Source organism: Staurois parvus, unplaced genomic scaffold (assembly GCF_062004578.1).
Source record: "Staurois parvus isolate SC_StPar_1 unplaced genomic scaffold, SC_StPar_1.0 ptg000362l, whole genome shotgun sequence".
Lineage (NCBI taxonomy): Eukaryota > Metazoa > Chordata > Amphibia > Anura > Ranidae > Staurois > Staurois parvus.
The window spans coordinates 11,285,337-11,310,866 of NW_028318158.1; the positions used below are offsets into that span (position 1 = coordinate 11,285,337).

The following is a 25,530-nucleotide window of genomic DNA, read 5'->3' on the forward strand; positions in this document are numbered from 1 at the left end:
AGAGCAACTCGAAATTCCATCTTCACCTTGCTGCCTCTCCAGCATTGCTCAGCAATTTTCTTCTGGCGATGTAACAACTCATCACTGGATTCAAATAAAAAAGTTCATGTACACGGAAGTATAAATGTAAAAAATGTATATATTATTGCAAAAGGATTATAACCTCTGACAGTTTTATTTTACGCTGCTTGTTTCCCTGCTGAGTAGATGTCTTTTGTCTTTGGGGCACAACAGGAAATCTCTACAAAAATGAAGGAAAACCCCTCTTAGATAGGTGACCCCATTGGAAGATTTCTCCCCACTATTTTGGATTTTCCCTTACTTTTTGTGTTAGTGGCAGTGGTCACCAGGACAAATAGAGGGGCAAATTTTCACGGCGGACAATAAAACTTGACAGAGAATCTAACTCTTCAACACACCATCCAAAACTTAAAAATAACTTTGCTATATACTTTAAATGTTATTATATAGTTACTATAAATAAATATGCAAAGCTTTGACTTAGCAGCTATGAATAGCACAGGAAGTGACGGTAAATCTCTTGAATGGAGTCCCGGATAGCAGTAAGACTTCATGTACACGAGCCTCCCCTGACTGCCGGCCGCAGGAAAACGCAAATTGCGGCAAAAAAACGGTACCAAGATTGCTGCGTTTTGCAGCGGTTTTGCTGTGTTTTGCTGTAGTCGGCGGGCAAAATGTTCCTGTCCTGAATGTGATTCTTCTGCGTTTAGGAGAGGGAGGTTTAACCTCACCTAAATGCGGCAGCTCCTAAACTCTGCTAAAAGCCTATGTGTACATGGACACATGGGGGATTTACTAAAACTGGAGCACGCAGAATCTGGTGCAGCTGTGCATGTCGGCCAATCAGCTTCTAAGCTCAACTTGTTCAATTAAGCTTTGACAATAAAACCTGGAAGCTGATTGGTTTCTAAGCAGAGTTGCACCAGATTTTGCACGCTCCAATTTTAGTAAATAATGCCCAATGGCTTTTATGAAGGTGAGTTTAGGAGTTTTGGCAAAAAAAATGCCAAAAGCTGCTTTGTGTTTTTGATTGGAGCTTTCTGGAAGAAAAAAAATGCTAAACTCTCCTAAACTGTACAAAAACACTCTATATCAGCGTCATTTTCTGCCAAGGGAGCTGGCGTTTTTTAAAAGTCCAGTGTACAGGGAGCCTAAACTTAACAGGAGTTCTAATCCCCCCACCCCCACCCATCCAAAGCTAAAAAAAAAAGTTATTTTTGGCATGACATACACATCAAATGAATACATGGCGATCCTGCAATGTAGGTCCTTTTTCAGGCACTTCCTGTTGTGGAGTGACAACTTTCTCCCAAGTGCACTCCTGCATTGTCCCATGTGCCCCTGGTGTAGACTATAAGTGGCCTTTAAAATCAATAGAAAATATTAACTTTATAAATATAAATGTAAATGTATAAATAGCACTAATAAATCATTTCTAAAATATATTATATATACAGGCGTATATATACAGGCGTACCTCGGTTTACGAATTCAATGCGTTCTGCGGGACTTTTCATATTGTAAAAAATTCATAAACTGGAACGTGGTTTCCCATAGGAATGCACTGAAAACCAATTAATCCGTTCCGGAGGTCAGAAAAAAGTAAAAAAAAAAGTCTTTTATCGGTTCAAAACTATTTATAAAGTGCACTTTAAAGGTATAAATACTGTACAGGGACATGATTAAAAATTAATTTGTAAATGCATTGAAAACCAATTAATCCTTTCGTATTGCGAAAAAAATTTGTAAATGCATTGAAAACCAATTAATCCATTCCGGAGGTGAGAAAAAAGTAAAACAAAGTCTTATCTGTTCTCAACTCTTTATAAAGTGCACTTTAAATGCATAGTACTGCACAGGGACATGATTTAAAAAAATTTGTAAGTGCATTGAAAACCAATTAATCTTTTCATATTGCATAAAAAATTTGTAAACCGAGGTATTATTTTCAATGGATTTTCATTCGTAAACCGAAAATTACGCTGACTGAGGCGTTTGTAAACCGAGGTACGCCTGTATATATAAAACCCATAGCAACCAACCATTGTCATTGTCTTTTTGTTCTGATATATATCTTTTGTTGTTCAGGGTTGTAAATTATATAATAAAAGATGAATTAGTGAGGAGTTGATGTCAGTGATGGAGAATGATAAACACTTCATAACAGATCTTTTACAAGGTCTGCTGATCACAATATTGTCACACAAAGGGATTAACTACTGACAGTTGCATTACCTTGTCTTATTTTATGTTTTTATTCTGCTCCTCGTCATGCTGTATCAGAGCATGTAGACTTCTGAGTCTTCATTACAGCAAATGTACAATTACCCAGTACGGAAGAAGATTAAGAGAAACTTGAAACAAAGGGAAATACGCTCTTTTTTTACAACCTTTTTAGCTTTGAATAGGGCAGGGGAGGATTAGCACCTCATTGAGTGAGAAAGTTGTCATCAGAACAGTAATAGAGGGGAAATCTTCCAATGGGGACAACGTTTCTGTGACAACAAAGGGGGGAATTCCCCCCAGTTTTGAAATATTTCCTCTCACTTCCTGTTGTGTCCCCTGGACAGGAAGTGATGGCAAATTTCACCTTCGAAGGGAACAGACAGCAAAATTAATTCTTTGGAGGTTCTAAATTCATCTAAACCCATCCAGTTTGAGCTGGAGCTGTGCATTGAGTTCTTTGAACATCAGCTGTATATTTAGGTGCACTTAATTGATCAGTGCAGTTGTTTTTTAGATGGAAAATGAGGCATCCATTTGCCATTGAACACCCAAATAACAAAACCGTTTATCAGTCCTTAGATGTAGTAGCTGCATTAGTTTTCTTTTTTAGGTTTTTTTTTATTTTATTTTCAGTGATCCTGCTAGTAACATATCTCCAGTCCTAAGGTGACAACACTTAGTCACTGTGCTTTGTCTATGGAGGAACAATGTTGTCACCTTAGGACAGGTCTACAGAACACCTCCTCCTCTCTAACATAAGGTGAAGGGGATTGTTCTGTACAAAGGTAGTTGTGAACAATGCAAATTATTATTATTATTATTCCAGGTACTTATATAGCGCCGTAAGTTTACGCCACTCTTTACATATATATTGTACATTCACATCAGTCCCTAACCCTCAAGGGGCGTACAATCTAAAGTCCCTAACTCACATTCATACATACACATACAAGGGCCAATTTAGACAGGAGTCAATTAACCTACCAGCATGTCTTTGGAGTGTGGGAGGAAACCAGAATACCTGGAGGAAACCCACGCAGGCACAGGGAGAATGCAGCGGAGACAGAGAGCACAAGGTGTTATCCTCTCAATGGGTTTCTGGCAGGATCAGAAGTTGTTTTTTTCAGATATTGAACAGCTATAACAAAACTCTTTCAATGGTATATTTAACAAAACAAAAAGGAGCAAATATTAGAAATGACCTATGCATCCACTATATATTAATACTTTCCAATAATTCTATTTACAGACCAGCCTGAACATAAACCTGCATAGTCCTGTGTTGACACCCTCACTTCGCTGCTTGGTGAACCCGATTGAACACTTTTTGCCTGGAGCTTGGTGCTGATCTGAGTGATTTGATTTGTGGCCTGAATCAAATCGCCTGTCCCAAGGCCTTGTGCTAACCATCATGCCTCGCCTCAGCTTCATCTCCGGCAGGAAAAAGCCAAAAGAATTATTGCGCACAGGGACACTTAGGAAGCCACAGAAACTTCTAAGCCAGGACTACCAGACCTTGTTGGAGAAGAGTCTGAGGAATAAGCAGCTGTTTGTTGATGATGCCTTCCCTGCTGAACTAAGTTCCATTGGCAGCGGAGACCTCTTACGAAAACTTCCGTCGTGTGTGGAGTGGAAAAGACCCCAGGTAAAAGAAAAGTGGGATTGTAGATCCATAGCAAGGACATAACATAGTAAGGACAACTGCTTTGTCGGGGACCTTTTGTCAATTGTCCAAATTTGGATGTTTCCAGTCTATAGCTTAATTGGTGGAAGAATAAATTGTTTGGAGCAACCTTTTTACCCTAGAGGAACCCCTAAAAAAATGTCAGGTCTTTGGGAACCTTTACAACGCTGGTCAATAGGAAGAAAGCCTCCCTTACAGTTGTGGTCTGAATGCCACCATTATAGCATATCTCCCAACTTTCTGAGATGGGAATGAGGGACACCTATTGCCAAAAGTATGTAGGCATAGGACACACCCCCTGCCATGCCCCTCTTAAAGGAGAATTGTACCAAAAAAATTATTGGTTAGTGCTTTTTTACCACTACTATTCCCGTATATTGGCTTTTGGAATTTACAAATGCAGCAATTTAGAAATTGGATGAAAGGTTTAGCCTGGGAAACACATTTTAATAGCTAAGTAGTGCATTTCATATACAGCTATATAGATGGGACCAAAATGAGGGACAAATGAGGGGGAAAGAGAGACTTAGGGACAATCCCTCGAAATTTGGGATAGTTGTGAGCTATGGTTATAGACAGCCAAAAGGACAACTGATGTCATGCTGCTGGCTCTGCCAAGTGGTGTTGACTTGAGAACTATGCAGTTAGGAAAACATAATTTTTAATAGCATTAAATAAGTAGATGTTTAGTAAGTATATTTGTTACATTCAATTTTTAATAGGAACGTGCTTCTTCCCATACTCAAATGTTTAATATTAAGGTTAGGTTAACAGCAATAATACTCACAATTACATATTTATCTCTCTTGGAGAAAATGCTGCTCTGAGCTCCCATCAGTACTGCTCACATGCGCATACCTTTGGCTATGTGGTCTTGGCTGTAGGAGAAAATTAGAAAATTTTAATGTTGATAGCCTTTTTCAGCAGAGGTAACCTGACTATCGTTATATCTAATTATCTAGCAGGTAACCTGTTTGTTAGTCAAGGCAACCAGTCAAATTCTGTTTTCCATTTTTAGAGATCAGCTATTAGTGGAAAGGAAAGGGTTACCCTTCGCTTGCTTTGCACAGTTTTTAATGAATTCAAACAAAGTCACAATGTCGGCAAACACAGAACTTTAATGCAAATGCTCCGATGATTAAAAGTCAGTTTTTTGAATTGTTTTCCACTATATCTGTATATTTTACATAACCTAAACATTCCTGCAGGATTCGACTTTAATACTTCGCAGGGAATAATCACGCCACAATGGCTGTTGCAGCATTTAATATTTACGGCTTTCATTACTTAATCTGGATACCGACACACTTTAATTAAAGAAGAGATCTTTGTATAATTATTACTGTGCAGTAAGGGACAAACATTTGTGAAGCCAGGCTGATATTTGTGAGTTCCTGGGAGGACAAAGTGATGATTTTGCTGTAAACATGATGGAAATTGTGCCATTTGCAACGGCATAACCTCATTTATTTTTACAGGAACTTGTGAAGAATCCACAGTTTTTTGCTGATTATGCCAGCAGGTTTGATCTTCATCAAGGACTTACAGGTACTAATATGTCAAAGACACACACTTAATCGGTATTCTATTCAATAAAGTAGAACTCTCAGTAACTTAGCACATTTTTGCAAATATGTTTCCAAGAACTTTACCAGGGTTTACATGATTGTGCCATGTCTAAACTGGCATCTCAATCTAGGAAGTAAATGGTAACCCTGGATGATGCCTGAACAAAGATGGTTGAGTACTGATGCTGGACGAGAAGACCTGGTTTGCAGTTGACATACCAATTTATCCCTAAAGTGTCCAGTAGGGTTGAGTTCAGGGCTTTGTGAAGGCCACTTGAGTTCCTACATATGAAACTGGTCAAAGCATGTCTTTATGGAATTGACTTTGTACACAGAGTGTACTCCAAACTATTACCACGAGGCAGGAAGCGCACAATTGTCCAAAATGTCTTTGTATGCTCTTGTATTATCAGTACTCTTCACTTGAAACACCTGAGCTCAATCATATGGAAAGGTGTCCACATTTTGACATAGGGTTAGGTGTGATGGTCACGTGACCACATAATCTCATTTGGAAAGGTGTCCACATTTTGACATAGGGTTAGGTGTGATGGTCAGGTGACCACATAATCTCCTAGATGAAGCCACCAGCATATAAATAGCTAGTGGTTTATTTATTTATTCAGTTTTCACCTATAACTACACTGTCTGTTAACTGTGGAAGACCCACTATGTATAATTCACAATCATTTATATAGTGTTCTGCATTAAAATAAGTTTTAATACATTTCCTGGAAAATGCTTTTGGGATTCAAATAGTCTTGAAATCAGATATCTTTTATGCATTTTACTATTAAAACTACTATTGCTACTACTACTAATAAAAAAACAATAATAATCTTGTTAATATTAGAAGAGAATGTTACCCAAAGGATATTTGATGTAAAAGTAGGAACCCTAACACTGGTAGCCAACTTTTTAAGCGTCATCTAAGAGTCATGCCTCTGTTTCTCCTTTATGGAGCAGCATTACCCTTCTGTATGTTGATGTGACCTTGCCATCTTAAATTCTTAAAACCTTCTATCATTTCCAGAAAACTGCTGGTTCCTGGCTGCACTGGCATCTGTCACCTTCCACAAGGACATTCTCACCAATGTGGTCCCTCGGAACCAGAGCTTTGACAAGAACTATGCAGGAATCTTCCATTTTCGGGTGAGTAAAGCACATTGCTGCAAAAGACTGCTATAAACTGTTATCAATATGAGACTCATATCTATAAAATAATATACTGATCTCTAAAGAATATGCTGATAACTTAATCACCTTCCTTAATTTCTGATGCACTCCTTTATAGAGTTCTTTAAAGCAGATTTCCAGCACACAATAACAAGTTAAAGCTGAATTACCCATTAAAAGATAAAATAACAAAATCAGACTTTGCTACAATATGCAGCTTCAATCAAGAGATTTTCCCCACAGTACTTTTTTCTGCCACTAGATGCCCTCAGTTAGATGGCCAACATCACTCAAATCACTTTCTCTGAGCCCAGGTCGTTCTGGACCCTCTCTTGCTTGTGACTGGACAGTGAAAGGAGAAGCAGCAAACTGATCAGCTCATCTCACTGTCACTCTGCTCTTTCCTACTATCTGCATGTTTTTTTTTTCCTCAGCACCTCAACTGATTGGCTCCTTGCACTGCTTCTGCCTTTCACACTCCATCCCTGCTATAGAGGGACTGAAAGTGTCTGATACCAAGTCAAATTCAGATACTTACATTGTTTGAATTTAAAAAATACATATAATGATGTATTCCTGATTACAGAACTTCATTAGTTTGTGTCTCTTAAATCTGTACAGTTAGAATTTAAAGACAATGTTCAAGTATGTCTGAAGTCAAGTTTGTTTCCAAAGCTATCAAGCCTGGATGACCTTTCACAACTCCAGATTTTCTGTCTCCATCATTAATCTAGTTGTCCCCCTTTAAACCTTCTCCAAATCTTCAGTGTTCATCTTGTATTACTGATGAGTTTCTTTCTGGCTGCTATCAGCCCCGCTCACATACTTGTTGTTAGATATAAACAAAGTTCTTATTTTAATGGGATCTCCTGTATCCAGAGCCGAGAATAACGCCATTGAGTGTTGTAATTGACCTTACTCCTCCATAGTGCACCATTAGTGTAATGCTGAGGCCCGATAATGAACAGTTATTGCAATTTATCGCTGGTCGGGTTGTAGCTATTATGAGGTACAGGCTCGTGTTCGGCAATCCACATTATAATCATGAGCAGTAAATAAATAGCGGTGTTACAGCTCGGGGCAGAGATTGCTGGCGGGAGCCAAAGAGCGGCCAGGGAATTATCTGCTTAGGAAAATTATGTGTTACAAGGAAGCCATGACCTCTGAGCTGATCTTCTGCGGCCAGTGCTAGCTCCAGGGAGTTGTAGCAGCTGGGATTAGGGATGAGCGAAACTTAGTTTTTTTTATTTCATTTATATTTGTGAAATTTCAAGGAAAATGAGAAAATTTCAGTTACTTTTCATCATTTTGGTGAAATTCATTGGAGTTAATAGGGAAGGTGGTTTTAAAGGGTGCAATGGGTTTTAAATGGTTCTTGGGTATTACAGAAGCTCATGTGTTAATGTCACCTTGTGGTCCCTCATTAGCCTTGTAATATTAAGGTTTTTTTTATACAATAAGAACAAACATAGCATAACAATACACAATTGTAGAACAATTGCACAAAACAGGAAAAAAGAAACAGAAAACCACTCCATTCATTTATCCAGTGATTTGGCAGCTTAGCTCACCCTGCATCCCTCTTACAGAAATTAGATGGATGAGAAGTCACTGCTGATAAGGGGGAGCAGGGGAGGCTGAGCTGTTGATTCAATGTTGGGAGGGGGTTAGCATGAGTAGAACTGCTCAGTTACTGCAGTGAAAGGGTAGCAGAGCGAACTGAGCTGGTCGGTTGCTACTTTGAAGGGGAAGCACAGTAAGCTGAGCTGTGGAGACTTTGCTAGGAGTTGTAGCTGAACTCCAGATTCACTGTTGGGAGGGAGAGTAGGATGAGTTGAACTACTAAATCACTGTTTGGAAAGTGGGGAAGGAGAATTGAGTTGCCAAATTACTATTAGGCAAGGTGAGCAGGGTTTTCAGAGCTGCTAAGAGAATTATGGGTAATTTAAGGATTCATTTTTCCATAGTGCCTACAGCTACAGAGATAATTAGGGCTTGCTTTGAAGCTCATGTACATATACTACTTGTAACCGAACTGCAACTTGCAAAAGTTACTTCAAAGTTAACAAATGGAGATATAAACTTGTAGAGTCCCCAATGACAGGTCTCAAAGGGACAGAAAGGGGTTATATTTGCAAAATTAACTTTGTTCTTGCTCAACTGTTCTGTCTGGTCAGTGAACAGTGATTTAAAGGGTAAATCCACTTTCGTGGAAAATAACAATTAGCAAATAAAAAAAATAATAGAGCATATGCATTTGCAACACACGTGATATTGTAATTGAATGTTATTAAAAATAACCTTTCCTTTTCAATCTGTAGCGCTATAATTTTCTGTAAAATGCAATAAAATATACCTACCTAGAGGTATTCTATACACAGATGGTGTACAGATCGTCCCCCAGATATGCAATTTCCTGCTTGTGTGGCTTACTGATATTCCCAGAAGTCTGCACTAAGATACAATTCAGATTTTGAGCATCCCCTGCAACAAAAATGTCATTTTTGGTGAGATACTCTCTAAGGAAATCATGTCTAAAGGGATGCAGACCCTGCAGTTATCCTCATTAGAGCCCTGCAGGAGCAGCGTAGTTATAAAGACACTCCCATACAGATTTACTTTGCACATGGGCACAGACAAACAAACAGCTCTTCCTTCAGAATAACAAAAGGTAGGAATCTGCAATAAAGCTTTTTAAAATTCTTGCAATGTACATTGATCACCTAGAAGGGAATATTTTTTCTCAATAAAAGTGGAGTTATTCTTTAAACACCAAAATAGGTGAGGAGCTAAAGAATGAAATCACCATTGCCTGCATGTGAATGACACTTTTGTGATTTTTTTTCAGTTCTGGCGATTTGGCGAGTGGGTCGATGTGGTAGTTGATGACCGCCTACCTGTGAATAAAGATGGCAAGCTCTTGTTTGTGTCCTCTTCAAGGAAGAACCTATTTTGGGGCCCTCTGCTAGAGAAAGCCTATGCCAAGTAAGTGTATGAATATACAAAAGTCTGAAAGAAAGAACTGCCTATATTGAACCCACCAACCAGACTCTCTCTTCCATTTTCTAACCAGAAAGATGAGTTGACTATGGTCAAAGAGGACTTCAGTAATAATACAAGCAACCTAAGCGTGGTCTTGTGTTTGTCCACAAGAGGGCAGTGTTGCAGTGTCTTTGCCAGCACAATAATGTAGCATTGAGTAAAGGAAAAGATTTGACATGATTTGATAGAGTTTAAAGGGAACCTGTTGAGACAAATTTGAGAACTGCCACTGCTGAGTGAAAAGACCCAAGCTCAGAAGCTGCCTTTCTTTTCTGCTTAGCAAGCCACTGACTTACAATAAACAAGGGCAAATCAATTCACTACCTGCATGAAGGTGACTCACTGCATAATGAATGCATTACCAGGATGACAGAATGACAGCCCTATTATTGTTACTACTCCTGACAATGCAGAAAGCCAGAGCCATCTTTGTTCTGGCATCTTCCAGGGTCAGCGTCTATTTCCTTGACAGACATGTTGGCTCAGAGATGACACACTCATGTAAATCCTGGTTCAATAAAGTCTGACACAGATCACCGCCACCTTGAGACTTGCTACAGTTACAATGTTGTGCTCTGATCACTGGGAGAAAGAGGGGACTGAGGAAATGCTGCCTCCCACGTGCAGCAGACTGATGGCATCATTTGAGCCTAGGTGATGTCCTTAAACTGAAGCTCAAGAGTAACATTTTAATTATAAAAGGAGCAGCTCTTTTTTTGTTACAAATGATATTGTTGATGTATGTGACATGTCAGGAATTTATTTATGAGAACAGGTTACAGAAAGGTCCATTTTAATTCATCTGGAAGCTTGGCTGGCACCTGTTCCTACGTGCTCCGTGCTAAAATTTGGCACATATTCAAAAATTACAGCTGGCGACTATTGCTGAACAGATGAGTTTCAGGGCGTGACAGGTTTACTTTAATTAGAGATGCGGCATTTAAAAGGAAATGTTGGTTGATTCTGCTGCAATGCTGTCAGATGAGTGTACCTCCAAATCAGATGTCAGTTTGTGGAAACGTGATGTGTATTTTAGGGCAGGCTATATCTAGATCAGTGGTCTCCAAACTGTGGCCCACGGGCTGGATGTGGCCCTTTGCTTGCCTTTATCTGACCCTTAGTGCGCTATTCCTTCCACTGACACCAACAATGGGGCACTATTTCGCCTACTGACAACAAAGATGGAGTAATAGTCCTCCCACTAACACCGACAATAAGGCACTATTCCTCCCACTGTCACCAACAATGGGGCATTATACCTCCCACTGATACCAACAATGGAGTACTATTCCTCCCACTGTCACCAACAATGGGGCACTATTTCTCCAACTGTCACCAACAATGGGGCACTATTCCTCCCACTGACACCACCAATGGGGCGCTATTCCTTCCACTGACACAAACAATGGGGAACTATTTCTCTCACTGACACCAACAATGGGGCACTATTCATCCCACTGACACCAACAATGGGGAACTATTTCTCCCACTGACACCAAAGATGGAGTAATATTTCTCCCACTGACACCAACAATGAGGCACTTTTCCTCCCACTGTCACCAACAACTGGGCACTATTTCTCCCACTGTCACCAACAGTGGGGCACTATTCCTCTAACTGACACCAACAATGGGGCACTATTCATCCCACTGACACCAACAATGGGGCAAAATTCCTTCCAATGACACTAAAGATGGAGCAATATTCATCCCAATGACACCATAGATGGGGCACTGTTGCTCCCACTGACACTAGGGATGAGGATATTTCTTTAATACCATTACCATTAATACCATCAATACCATTAATACCAATGATGAGGCACTATTCCTCCCAGTGATACCAATGATGGGGCACTATTCCTCTCAGTGATACCAATGATGGGGCACTATTCCTCCCACTGATACCAATGATGGGGCACTGTTCCTCCAACTGACACCAATGATGAGGCACTATTCCTCCCAGTGATACCAATGATGGGGCACTATTCCTCCCACTGACACCAATGATCGGGCACTATTCCTCCCACTGACACCAATGATGGGGCACTATTCCTCCAACTGACACCAATGATGAGGCACTATTCCTCCCACTGATACCAATGATGGGGCACTATTCCTCCCAGTGACACCAATGATGGGGCACTATTCCTCCCACTGACACCAATGATGGGGCACTATTCCTCCAACTGACACCAATGATGAGGCACTATTCCCCCCATTGACACCTATGAAATTATTATTCCTGCTAATACAAATGAAGAGGCACTATTCTCCTATTGCCCACAGGTCTTATGTAATTTTTTTTTAACCCTGTTGATCACCAAGTCTGTGGCATTTTCTATTCCTGCTGGCCACAATCTGGCCCTCCTAAAGTCTGAAGTAGCAGACTGATCCTTCACTTAGAAAGTTCGGTGACCCCTGCTCAACAGAATATGCCCCTTTTTGAGAATTTCATGCTGCCCTCTATTGGCTGACTGCAGATATTTATTTATTATTATTTATTTATTTCAGGTACTTATATAGCGCTGTCAATTTACACAGCGGTTTACATATATATTGGACATTCACATCAGTCCCTAACCCGCAAGGGGCGTACAATCTAAGGTCCCTAAATAATCTTTTCCTCTCCTGTGATAGGCTCTGTGGCTCCTATGAAGATCTGCAGATTGGTCAAGTATCTGAGGCTCTGGTGGATTTCACCGGCGGGGTCAACATGACTATCAAACTGGAACAAGCTCCCGCAGACCTGTGGCAGGTCATGGTACGGGCAGCATACAGCGGGTCCTTGATGGGCTGTCAGACAAAGGCAGGGGTAAGTACAAATTGCAGTGGCCATCTCTTGTTTTCACATTGCAGTGGCAAAATGCTATCCATTTTTTCAATGGCAGCAATCTTTTTTTTTTTCTATCATATATCTGAATATCATAGATCTCAATAGTTCTAGCTGGAAACTTAATTGTTCACTCTAAAGTTAGACAAACTTTGACATTTTCTGGCACATAAGAAAAGTAGAAGAGGACTCTGGCTGCACCCAGAGTTCGTGTTTGTGTTTGTGTTAGGAAGCAGGGCACTGATCACATAAAGACTTCCATTCCCAGAAAGCATGCATAAGGGGAAAACAACCAAATAGGGAGATTGTCTGAGCCAAGGACTGGCTGTAAATATACATGATAAGTTATAAAGGTGGGTAATGAACGTTCTAACTCCTTCAAAAGAGTTTTTCCTGTTTTGGTGAAAGTTCCTCCAAAGCAAACCAAGGAACCAGCCACAGTTCTATTACATTAGAGGCTCCAGTCCAGTCCTAGAGAGCTAGAAATTACTAGAAAGTAGGACTATGGAGGACACTTGTGCTGAGGGGTGTGGCTGTTTCTCAGCTCTGCCAGCACAGAGCACTGGAGGGGGAGGCTAAAAAGTAACATTTTCACTGAGAGAAAAAAGACATGGCTGAAATATTAAAATACAGTACCTAAAGGGCGTGAATAAGGTTCGGGAGGGCAGTATAACCAAACTGAAGCTAAGATCAAGAACATGGTGATGTGCTCTTAAACTAGCAGGAGGAAAGTTCAAAGCTATCTTTAGATAGTTTTAAATTAACAAAAGAGTAAGAGATGCTTAAAACAGACTTCCAGCAGAGGCAGCCAAAGGTAAGAAACTTTGAATATGCATTAGGATAAACATATCTTTATAAAAAGACAAAAAAGGTTAAAAAGATAACCAAAAAAAAGCAAAAAACAAAAATTAAAAATACATTTATAAATAAAAAAACAAATCTCTGTCAATCAACATTACCTATTTTTAATCCTTATGATGCTAGCCTTAGTAAATAGATAGGAAGGTATACAGTATTATATTTACTTGTTGTTTTTTTTTTTTTTTTTACATTTCATCAGTTGCATCCTGGTTTCTGGCCTAGGCCAAAATGTCATAAATCCAAGCAGTCTTCATGGACATTTTTTTCCCCTTTCATCTAGAGGAAGTTGCTGGCCTAGGCCAATATGATGTCATACATTCTATGAGTCTTCATTGGCATTTTTGTCTTTCATCTGGAGAAAAGGCTTTCTCTGCTAACCACGCCCTCCTGTCTGTATGCCTGAGATAAGGGCAGATGGATTCCAGGAAGTAAATGCTACATGAATCATCTGCCCTTACTCAAGATGGCCGCAGCTAGAAATACTAGGGGGTGATTTCTCAACAAAATAGAGCATGGAGAGATGGAGGGATGATGAAGTTTGTTCTGAATACTAAAAATGAATAAAATAGTGTTTTCAGATTGTGGTGCTCAGATGCAGTGCAGTTCCGCTTTAAATGTTAAAGAAAAAGTATAAAAAAGAACAGATTCGATGGACCACTTTTTCTGTGATCACTTTTCTTTGTTTCTTGTATTTCTATTTCGATGCCTTACCTAGCAAAAGTCATCCACCAGCCCAAACATGCGGGTTGCTGGACTATAAAGAGATAAAACTTAAGACTTCAATTTAACTTTAAAACTGTGTTCCTGCCAGTTATTTGGTGTTCAGGGAACACTAAATCCTGAGCCTGCGAAGGAGCAGACCTTGGGTTGCTCCACTCCCTCCCTCTATACCCCTTGCAGTATGAAGGAATTATTAATAAAAGAAATATATTTCCTGACCTCTGACCTCACCAATTAGCCTAATAGGAGTCCTAGCAATGCTGTTACTTGTAGATCACTGAGGTGTGAGCGGCAGACAAGAGCTCTGAGCTTTGCAGTTGCTGAAACCGCATTGAACAATCCTTTCAAATCCCGTCTTTTAATGTGCTGAATGGCTGCGGCTCGGCTCTTATCGCTGACCTATTTTGTGATTCTGTTTTAGCCTGAAAGGGTTCTGGAGAACGGATTAGTGGCCGGACACGCGTACACGGTGACGGGAATCAGAAAGGTAAAAATCCACAATTATAAACCCCTTTGATGAATGTCTCTCGGAGCGATAAAGCAGCCTTCTCTGTTTGCGTTCGATAAATGAATCAGGTTTTCCCATCTCTTCTCTCCAGGTGACCTGCAAATCTGGAACAGAAAATTTAGTCAGGCTGAGGAACCCATGGGGGAAGATTGAATGGAAGGGAAATTGGAGTGACAAGTGAGTAAAACTTTCAAAAAAAAAGTCTATTATATAAAAATATCTCTGTATGGGGTGTCCTGCTTCCCTCTAGCGATAGAAATGTGACAGTGTATGTAACCAAATTAGTATATTTACTAGGGTAAGTACAATAGCTCATTCTATGCAGTGTCATGGGATCTAAATGCAAACAGAGTAAGACATTCTTTTTATCTAGTTAAAAAGTGAACAGCTCAGCTTTTGCTATTAATGTGCAGTACTCCCTAATTCAAAGGAAAACTGTATGGACTTTTGGTTTTTGATGCAGACACTTCCACTTTCAGTCTGGTGTAAACAAGGTGGGAATTTATACTTCATATTTGCACCCTCTGCATTATATTCCTACATATACTGTCCCTCTCATACCCTCCACACTGCTCTCCTGCACATAGTGCCCACTGTTATACCCTCCACATTTCTCTCCTGTACACACTGCCCACTGTCATATCTTCCACATGCCTCCCCTGCACATATATTTGAATGTCATACCCTTCACGGTCCTTTCCTGCACATAGTGCCCACTGTCATACCCTTCATGGTCATCTCCTGCACATAGTGCCCACTGTCATGCCCTTCATGGTCATCTCCTGCACATAGTGCCCACTGTCATACCCTTCACAGTCATCTCCTGCACATAGTGCCCACTGTCATACCTTTCACGGTCATCTCCTGCACATAGTGCCCACTGTCATACCTTTCACGGTCATCTCCTGCACATAGTGCCCACTGTCATACCTTTCACGGTCATCTCCTGCACATAGTGCCCACTGTCATACCTTTCACGGTCATCGCCTGCACATAGTGCCCACTGTCATACCCTTCACGGTCATCTCCTGCACATAGTGCCCACTGTCATACCTTTCACGGTCATCTCCTGCACATAGTGCCCACTGTCATACCTTTCACGGTCATCTCCTGCACATAGTGCCCACTGTCATACCTTTCACGGTCATCGCCTGCACATAGTGCCCACTGTCATACCCTTCATGGTCATCTCCTGCACATAGTGCCCACTGTCATACCCTTCACAGTCATCTCCTGCACATAGTTCCCCTTGTCATACCCCTCATGGTCATCTCCTGCACATAGTGCCCATTGTCATACCGTTGAAATACCTCTTGTGTACAGTTATATTGTGTACAGTTATATATCCTTTACAACCATCTCCTGCATATACTAACTGCTGACCTTTCCCTCTGCACTCCTCACCTCCTACTGTTTACTGTCAGACTTTGAACTCATCTCCAGTACATATTGTCAGCAGTCATACCCTCTACACTTCTCTTCTGCACACATGCCCTCTCATACCCTCCCCACTCTGTTGCATATACTGCCCACTGGCATTCCCTCAACACTCTTCTCCAGCGTACACAAACTACCTGGTGTCATACCCTCCACATTCCTCTTCTGCACATACTGTCCCTTTCATACCCTCCCCACTCCTCTATTGCATATACTGCCCACTGGCATTCCCTTAACACCCCTCATCTGCACATGCAGCCCATTGTCATACTCTCTGCACTCCTTTTCTGCTCATACTGCCCATTGTCATACTCTCTGCACTCCTCTTCTGCACATACTGCCCATTGCCATACCCACAGCACGCCTTTACTACATATATTGCCATGGCTCTTCCATTTACACTCCTCTTCTGCACATATGGCCTGCTGTCATACCCTCCAAACTCCTCTGTTGCACATACTATACCTTTCATACGCTGAAAACACGACTCCTGCACATTCTTCCCATATTAATACCCTCCACACTCCTCTCCTGTTCCTATCATCAAGCATCATAAGCCTCAGCATTCCTCTCCTGCTCCTAATGCCCTCTATCATACCTTGCACGCTCCTTTTCTGCACAGATTGCCTGATGTAATACCCTCCACACTTCTCTCTGGCACATGCTGCCTGCAATACCCAGCACAATGCTCATCTGCACAAAGAAAACTGTAAATTCCTTCTTCAGTAGAATAGTACAAATTGTTTACACTTCTTATTGACACTACTAAAACTTTTGAGGGAAAATTTTTTTTGTGTGTGTGTATATATATATATATATATATATATATATATCACATCTATACATGTTATGCATATTTACATTTGCCTAGAGTTACATTTACATATTAAATACATTTTTCATGAGCACATTATTATAAGAAGCCCCCATGAAATTATTAAAAGAATGTGAAAAGAGTTTGTGTCAGTATTTCCTGCTCTGACACAAAACACAGCGTGAAACTCATTTCAGATAAGCCGTGGGCAGGATCGATTCCTTGCGCTTGTCTCCGCTGTAATTTATATGATCGATCTATGTGCCCAGTGCCTTCCAGTCATCCATTTTGTCTTGTGACTTTGTTCCAGCTCCTCCAAATGGGACCAGCTCAGCCTGAAGGAGAGACTGTTACTGCGAAAGACGCGGGAGGATGGAGAGTTTTGGTAATGATATTACAGATGCCATCTTAACCGCTTTGCATTGCACTTTTCTTGGTTCTCGGTTCTCCCAGCCAAAGCTCTTATCATAAAGATTATTATGTGAGAGTTCCAGGAGGGCATGTAGGATCCAAGAGATGGAAAGAGCACCTGTATTACTGCAAGAAAATACAAAGCATTGAGAAAGAAGAGGGAAGTGTTAGTATATTTTGGCAGTTTAAGTTCTGCTCTGGTTTGGTATACCTGTTCTCGTGGCAACTGTTCAGAAGGGGAGTGCTCCTCACTTTGGAGAGATTTCCACTAATATTCTGTTAGGTGTCCTGGATAGGAAGTAAAGGGAATAATCTCCCATATGGGACACACACAGCAAACTAAATGCCTGGCTAGAGCTCTAACTATTCCCTGCTTTATCCAAATAAAGAAAAAATTGGCTTTGGCATAAGATCAAAGGCCAAAGAAACAGTTGGGCATCACTAGCCATGAAAAACAAATATACTGACATGCTAGTATGTCATGGAGCAAAATGGCCACCGCTAATATTTTTAAAGTGGACCTTGCAGCAACCTTACATGAGAAAACGCCTGACAAGTCCACATTTTACCCAACTTTATTATTTTCTCGGTCACCAACCAGGATCAGGAACTGACTTCAATGCATGTATGCTCCAGAGAGAAGTCAACAGGAATCAGGCTCCACAAATGGTGTATTACAGAGCAGAAATTTATGCTAAATTGTGCAGAACAGTTTGGGAAACTCCTGGCAGCCTAATGAGAACCATAAGGCAGCCTGAGCCACTTCTTTTAAAAATTCTACCAGTGATACTAAGATAGATAGGTGGGACTTGGAGTCAAGCAAGGGTGCTCAGGGAACAGCAGAAACAGAGGTAAGTCATGGCCTTTGGCCCATTTCTCCCAGAAATCTTTTGGGAATACAAACTATTAAAATTTGGGTTATCGTAATTCATGAACTTCTGTCCAAATCTAACAGCATCCAAATTTTGGGGTCAATAAACAATAACTTAAAGGTATCAAAGCAGAGATTTAACTTGGCAGTTCATTATCTAGCATTTTCAGGAGAAGGTCAACCTATGTATATCCTCAAGAGGTCATGCTACCCAATCTGGTCCAATGACTCATTTTGATTGTGAATTGTTACAGGATGTCTATTGAAGACTTTGAGGCTCAGTTTGTGGAGCTGGTTATCTGCAAGCTGACCCCTGACCTCATGAGCCACGAGAATGGGAAGGAGTGGACGTTATCCATGCAGACTGGGAAGTGGGTTGCTGGAAGTACAGCTGGAGGGAGAATGACATATACAGGTAAAGTCAAGTGTCTGATTATGAATCCATCAGTGATATGTAGCAGCGCATAGGAAAATAGCCCCACTGTATTCAACTAGCATGAACCCACCATATTCACGCTAAACTAAAATCTAAATTTGGTTTTAAAGGATCATTGTCTAAAACGGCCACCCATGTTATAATTTGATTGCACAATGTCTGCACAATCTTCTTTATTTGTAAAGAACTATGTAGTGCAAAGACCTGCTTATACAACCCAATCAATTTATTGCCATTTAGGTGGTTCTTCACAATACATGTTTTTTGGTAAATCTAAGGGAGATCATATTGTAATGTGTGTACCTATTTTAATGGTAGAAATTTATCATAAAGGCTTGGGACGCCTTCAGTTTTATTTTTGTTAACTTATTTCTTGCTTTCCTGAAAGTAATGATTGTTGTAGCAAATAAGGATCTTTCTAATATAGATATTTATAGATTTAAAATGAGGTTTAAAGTGGTATGAAACATTCATAGTAAATAAAAAAAAACAAAAAAACCTGACAGGTAGGATTTTTATAACAGAAGAGATTCTAGTGGTCTTTTCTATTATAAATACCTCTCCTGGCCTGTCAGTGGTAATGTAATCTGAGCCGCGCATGTGCAGATTTCTGGCACCTGCTGTGCGCAGTGGTGAAGTGACTCCCATGTTGAAGTGGCGTCATTGTGGCCAGGGATCATGAACCTGGAAGGAAGACCAGGTGAAGATGGAAGGGGCTGGAACAGTGACAGCACAGTGCTGGAAGGCTGTGTTTGACAGGTAAGTCTGCTATAATGTTCGAATGTGTAGTGCATACTAGCACATTATGGCACAAACATGCAGGGGCCCAATTTTAAAAGACAATTTTTAAAGCTGGTTTACTACCACTTTAAAGTGTATCTAAACCCACAAACAAACTGTAATGTATTTCAGCCTACCAGTCCCTAGATGTCGTGGTTGCATTAGTTTTCTCTTTTTCAGTCTTTCTTTCCTTTATTTTCACCTGGTACTCATGCCAATAACACCCTTATTATCCTAGGGTGACATTGGTCACTCACTGTACTGTATTTATGGAGGAACATCGCTGTCATCCTAGGACTGGCCTATAGGACACCTCCCCCCTCTCCTCTTAACCATAACATGGGGGTGTTCTGTAGTTCACTTGCAGCCTGTAGTCCACAGGCAGCACTGCATGTCTGGCAGTATCAACAGGTATCTTTTTGTACTTGTTGAACATTTAGTATAAATTCTGTTCTTGGTTTATAACTACATATGTGCATGGGGCAACTTGAAAAGTGAGGACAATTATGTTATTTTAAAAATGATGTATTGCACTACGTCACTGTAACCGTGGATTCTTATCTGTCTTACTTGTAGACTCATACTGGAAGAACCCCCAGTACCGACTAAAGATACTAAAGGGAGACAACATGGAGAAATACACAAATTCTTGCAGAGTCCTGGTGTCCCTTCTCCAGAAACAGAACCACAAGCACCGGAACCAGTCCCCACCATGGTTCATAGGGCTCTCTGTGTTTATGGTATGGGAACTTTTTTTTATGGTACTTTACTTAGAATATGTTACTTTTTTATTGTACTTTACTTAGAATATGTTACTTTACTTAAAGCTGAATTCAGAGAGCAAAACTTTCATTTAAATGTCTTCCTCAGTAGTCACAAAAGATATAAATCCATTTTCCCTTTTTAAAACCCAGATGTTGCCTTTAAAACTAGCAGTGACATCATCCCTTCGCAGTGCATTGCTTGTGCAGAAAACAGAGATGTGGGAGGGGCTCAGCAGGCCCCACCCACTACAGGCTGCTTGCAGAAAACTAAAGGAAGGGATGGAGACAAGACCAGTCACCTGGCACAAGGAGAGAGAGCAGCAGTGACTGGTCTTTATTACAGGAAGCTGCTTCACAGAGGCAAAGTTTACACTGGATTACTGCACAGATCTGGAAGAAATACACAAATCACAGCAAGATTCAAATAAGAATACACATGGTTCTTGTAATTAGACAATATTTGCTTATTCTGGAGTGCAGTTTTACAATGTATGTAGGTTAGAACCCCTGCCAGGTTTCTATTGCTAATCAAAGAATAAATGTTAAGCGCAAGACAAAAAAGGAAAAAGTAAAGCAGCAAACACTCTGTCTCCACCAAAGCAAAACACTATAATATCAATGTGCAGCGCTAATAAAAATGTGTGTTATAATCAATGATGACCAATGTGATAGTAAAAGAGAAAGGAAACATCATAAAAAAGAAATAGAGAATAGTGAATACTCCAATGAAGAAACAAAATGGACGAAATAACAAATGAAAATATATAAGTCCTCTAAATATCATAATAGTCCCAAAAAATAGTGATTTATTTATTTCAGGTACTTATATAGCACCATCAATTTACGCAGCGCTTTACATATATATTGTACCTTCACATCAGTCCCTAACCCTCAAGGGGTGTACAATCTAAGGTCCCTACCTCCCATTCATACATACACATACTAGGAACAATTTAGACAGGATCCAATTAACCTACCAGCATGTCTTTGGAGTGTGGGAGGAAACCCACACAGGCACAGAGAGAACATGCAAACTCCAGGGAGGTGGTGCTGTGGTTGGGATTTGAACCGACGATGATAGTACTTCCAGGCGGAACTGCACTGCACCTCCGCCATAATGCACTCACCAGAAGTAAGTAGCAAGCAAGCCCAGAGCGGAATGACACACTAAGGGGTGTTCCTGCTTGTTTCTCCTGCTGGTAACCCGGTTGAAGGTGGGATCTCTCCAGAAACCAGTGATGCACCAAATGAACAATCAAAAGTAGAGTAGCCAAGTCTCCATCTCCAGCCCACGGTGAACCAAGGAAAGGGGTTCCTCCTAGAGGGCAAGCTCATAGAGCCCGGAGACAGTATCATATAGTGTAGTATGTTTTATTAAAAAGATAGCAACCACGTGGAGCATAAAATCATCAATGGATAAAAAGCATGTACAAATATGGCCACCGGACCATCACGTGGATGAGGCAGCGTGACATCAGCACATATGCTCCCCTCTGACGCGTTTCATGCGCACGCATGTTCTCAAAGGGATCCGCTCATTGCTGTTTGAGTTCCCACTAAGTAGTTTCACCCTTTCTATTTATTCTGGTGAACATTACCATTGAGAAAGAAAATCATGGAGAATCCAACATTTTACAGTCGTCGCCATAACAGAAATAGAGGGGAAATCTTCCCGTAGGACACCTGTTGTAGTAGCAGCTCATAAGGGATTTCCACTGTCTTTGTAGAGATTATTGAGCGATCCACTTACTGGAAGAACCATGCTGACTATGTTCCTGAGAAGCTTTTTGTAAATGGAGCAATATTTCAGAATGAAATACCAGCTTCCAACTGGCTAAAAGCTGCAATCTAATGATATCTGGAGTCACCTGCCCCAACAGCAGCTAGATGTAGTAATGGTGGAATAGCTCCAGAAGACATGGATTGTACATTTGTGTATAACAGTAACTAAACATTATGATTATTTTACTACTTAGGCCATAGCATTCACGGAACAGTCCTATAATTTGTGATAGGTGGTAAATACAGTATATTCCTTAAGTGGTGTCACCTATCTCCTCCTGTAGGGGACGCTGTTACTATTATATTATACTATTTTACATATAATCTAATTCTAATGGCTCTTTATTTTTTCTTCTCTTGCAGGTGCCACTTGAGGTGAGTACCCTTGACATTTTATAACTCACTATGAAGAGGTAAAAATGAATGCATGCAGATGAAGTACACGCTAAAGCATAAACAGGCAACATACATCGTACCAGGGGCGGACTGACAAATCATGGGGCCCCGGGCAATAGGGGATCATGGGGCCCCTGCGTCCTCGCCCACACTCAATCCACACCCCAAAAAGCCTATGAAAATTTACCAGGGGCATCTCATGGGGCCCCTACTGACCCCGGGCCCTTGGGCAGTGCCCAAGTTCCCGAATGGTCAGTCCGCCCCTGCATCGTACAGATGCTGAGGAACTTCAACCCCAAGCAAACCCTTGTGGCTCCTTGTAATTGGAATGAGCAGAGCTTGCTGAGAGTTGTGGTGCCTCGGTATAATATTGTCACTTGCTCCTCTACAGCTGTTTTGGGCATGTTAGCTGCAAGTAAAAGCTGAAAGTTAACCAGTCCTGCTATTCCCAAAACGTTTTACAAGACGGTGAAATGCTGATCCTTCATCTTTTTCAGCAAAGCTGGCTGGATACTGTAAGAACAGTTTTACAAACTGGCAAATGGACAATAGGCAAGAAAGTTTTATATAATACTCTAATTCAAATAGACTGGCCCTGCTATTGGGTGACTGTGTCAAAATATGGGTAAACTGATCAATCCAAATTGTACATTCTCATTAGGGACTCACTGACATATCTGATAGACCTGATAGGCAGCCCAATGGCCAACTGAAGGAGCTTGCAGAGCAAGCTGACAACGCTGCTGATATTCGCAGGGCTCTGGCTTAGGGTTGTCAGCTTGTAACTGGATGGCAGAATCTCCAAGTGAAAAGAACTTTGCAAAAGATTCACACAAAAAAAAAAAAAAAAAATTGCTTAAGAAAATTGTATACAGTCAAACATGATGCCAGAAAATAGATTTTGGGCATTTTAAAGTGGTTCTGAAGGTAGAAGGGTTTTTTTTAACTGAATGCACTCTTTGCAATAAAGGAACAAAACATTCTGTGTGCATCTCCACCCCCAGCCCCCCCTTATAAATACATGAGCCCAAACTTGATCCAGTGCTGTGCATGAGAGCAGTGTCTCTCTCCACTCTCTCCCTCCTCATTGGCTCAGAGATAGCAGCAGGAACCACTGGCTCCTGCTCCTGTCAATCATAGCCATTGAGGAGGGAACAGGGGCCGGGTCCGAGCCACATTCTGTGTGTCAATGGAATCACACAAAGCACTGACTGGGAGCGAGCCCACACGAGTGCACCCATAGCAAGCAGCATGCTATGAGGGCACACAGTGGAAGGTGAGAAGAGCCCGGAGTGCCGGTGGGGGACCCAAGAAGAGGAGGATCGGGGCTGCTCTGTACAAAACCATTACACAGAGTAGGTAAGTTTGACATGTTTGTTATTCTTTTTTTTAAATAAAAAGTTTAGTGTTAAAAACCACTTTGAGTTTTAGCACAGTGGCTAAGTGGTTAGCACTTTCACCTGGCAGTACTAGAGTTGTTGGTTCAAATCCCAACCATGGCACCACCTGCCTGGAGTTCTCCCTGTGCTTGCGTGGGTTTCCTCCTAGTACTCTGGTTTCCTCCCACATCCAAAGACATGCTAGTAGGTGAATTAGATCCTGTCTAAATTGTCCCTAGTATGTGTATGTATGAATGTGAGTTAGAAACCTTAGATTGTACACCCCTTGAGGTCTAGGGACTGATGTGAATGTACAATATATATGTAAAGTGCTGCATAAATTGATGGTGCTGTAACAGTACCTGTAATAATACACACCAACATTAGTCATTTGACCTGAAGAGCTTACAATCTACTGCCCCTACAGCAGTTGTAACTCACAACTCTCAGGACATTTTAATCACATTGTCAATTAGCCTATCAGTATATTTATGGATTGCTAGATATGGCGGTATCCCACAGAACTAAATGGAGTACATGCACACACCATGCAGTTAAAGCCCGGATAGAAACTGAACCCAGGTCTTAGAGCTCCATTGTAGTGTTCTACATTCCAATCAGTTCAATTAGATGCTGAGAGGTGAATTTACACTTTTAAGCAAGGGTAGACACTGACATAGCCGATTTTAATTTGAGCAAATCAGAATTCTCCATAGGTTTTGAAGTTCCAGGGGGAAGGCGGAGGGGGAGGGGCCTGTAGAGTGATTGACTCAGCCCTGTAATTTACTCAACCACAAGAATGGAATTCAGACTTTTATGCACTTTACTAAAAAGAGCCTAAAGAAAACTGTACATTTTTTATACAAATTTATATTTGCAAAAAGATTTCTCTAAATTTGATCTATAAATATATATCGTTATCAAAGGACACAGGGCTATCCTTTAAATCCAGGCTCTTACACTTTCATCGAGCCAAGCCCCTTATTAAACAGAGCTTTGTTAGCAGAGCACTTGCAGCAATGTTGAAATCAATGGTGTAATGCATTCGTAATGCCAAAAAATTGATGCCGCTCAGCAGCTGATATAAACAAAGCATTAGTCTACCCTGGGCAGGCGGGATTGCGTCAAACAGTCGCTTTCATGACTCCATACTTCAGAGCTCTGTCATCATTTAATAATAATAATTATTATATGTAATTGCACACTTGGCCGATGGCAGAACAGCAAGGGCAGAGCCGGCTTGATGAACGCCACCGTGGTTGGCGCTTAGAAAAAAACCATGGCAGTACTCTGAGAGGTCAAATGCAGGTTTTATTGAACAGTGAGATTAATGGTGAAGGTTGAAAAAGCGTAGCTGGTCGTAAGCCCGAGAAGGGTAATAAATCCTCCTATTGACCGGAATCGCTAACCGGTGTCTTTTTCATTTATATTGCAAGCCGGGGACGTTGATACATATAAGAAAAAAACAAAATATAGACCCCCAACTTCTGCGGATTCTCACGTACATTGTTGCTGTCTGCAGGTGTAATCTTTATTTATGCAGAGGCAACGCTTTCTGTGGTATATTACAGTCTAAAGAAATCAGAGATCAAACCCACAAAAAATAGTACATGAACACAAAAGGTGCCCAAGAGCTTACGCTCTAAGGCAGCATGCTGTGATAATAGTTGCCTTACCTTGTGAGATTGTTCATAGTGTGCATTAGAAGCTGCAGCAAGTCAGATAGGGCCCCCATCTCATTTTTTTGCTTGAGGACGTCCAGCATCATTTAGCTGTTTCCTCCCCAGCCTGACTGTCCCTGGCCTTCACCCTCTTATTCATT

General features: G+C 40.9%; 1 protein-coding gene across 1 annotated transcript in view; it reads left to right on the top strand.

Moving 5' to 3' along the window:
* CAPN14 (calpain 14) overlaps positions 1–25,530 on the top strand; it is a 51,481-nt gene that overhangs the window by 7,071 nt on the left and 18,880 nt on the right. Inside the window, exons 2-12 of the mRNA XM_089685115.1 lie at positions 3,497–3,892; positions 5,410–5,479; positions 6,533–6,651; positions 9,524–9,660; positions 12,357–12,531; positions 14,552–14,617; positions 14,730–14,815; positions 17,200–17,274; positions 18,426–18,586; positions 19,964–20,127; positions 22,297–22,308. Of these exons, the coding sequence (XP_089541241.1) occupies positions 3,659–3,892; positions 5,410–5,479; positions 6,533–6,651; positions 9,524–9,660; positions 12,357–12,531; positions 14,552–14,617; positions 14,730–14,815; positions 17,200–17,274; positions 18,426–18,586; positions 19,964–20,127; positions 22,297–22,308 (1,299 nt within the window). The 5' untranslated portion in view covers positions 3,497–3,658. The remainder of the gene's footprint in view (positions 1–3,496; positions 3,893–5,409; positions 5,480–6,532; positions 6,652–9,523; positions 9,661–12,356; positions 12,532–14,551; positions 14,618–14,729; positions 14,816–17,199; positions 17,275–18,425; positions 18,587–19,963; positions 20,128–22,296; positions 22,309–25,530) is intronic.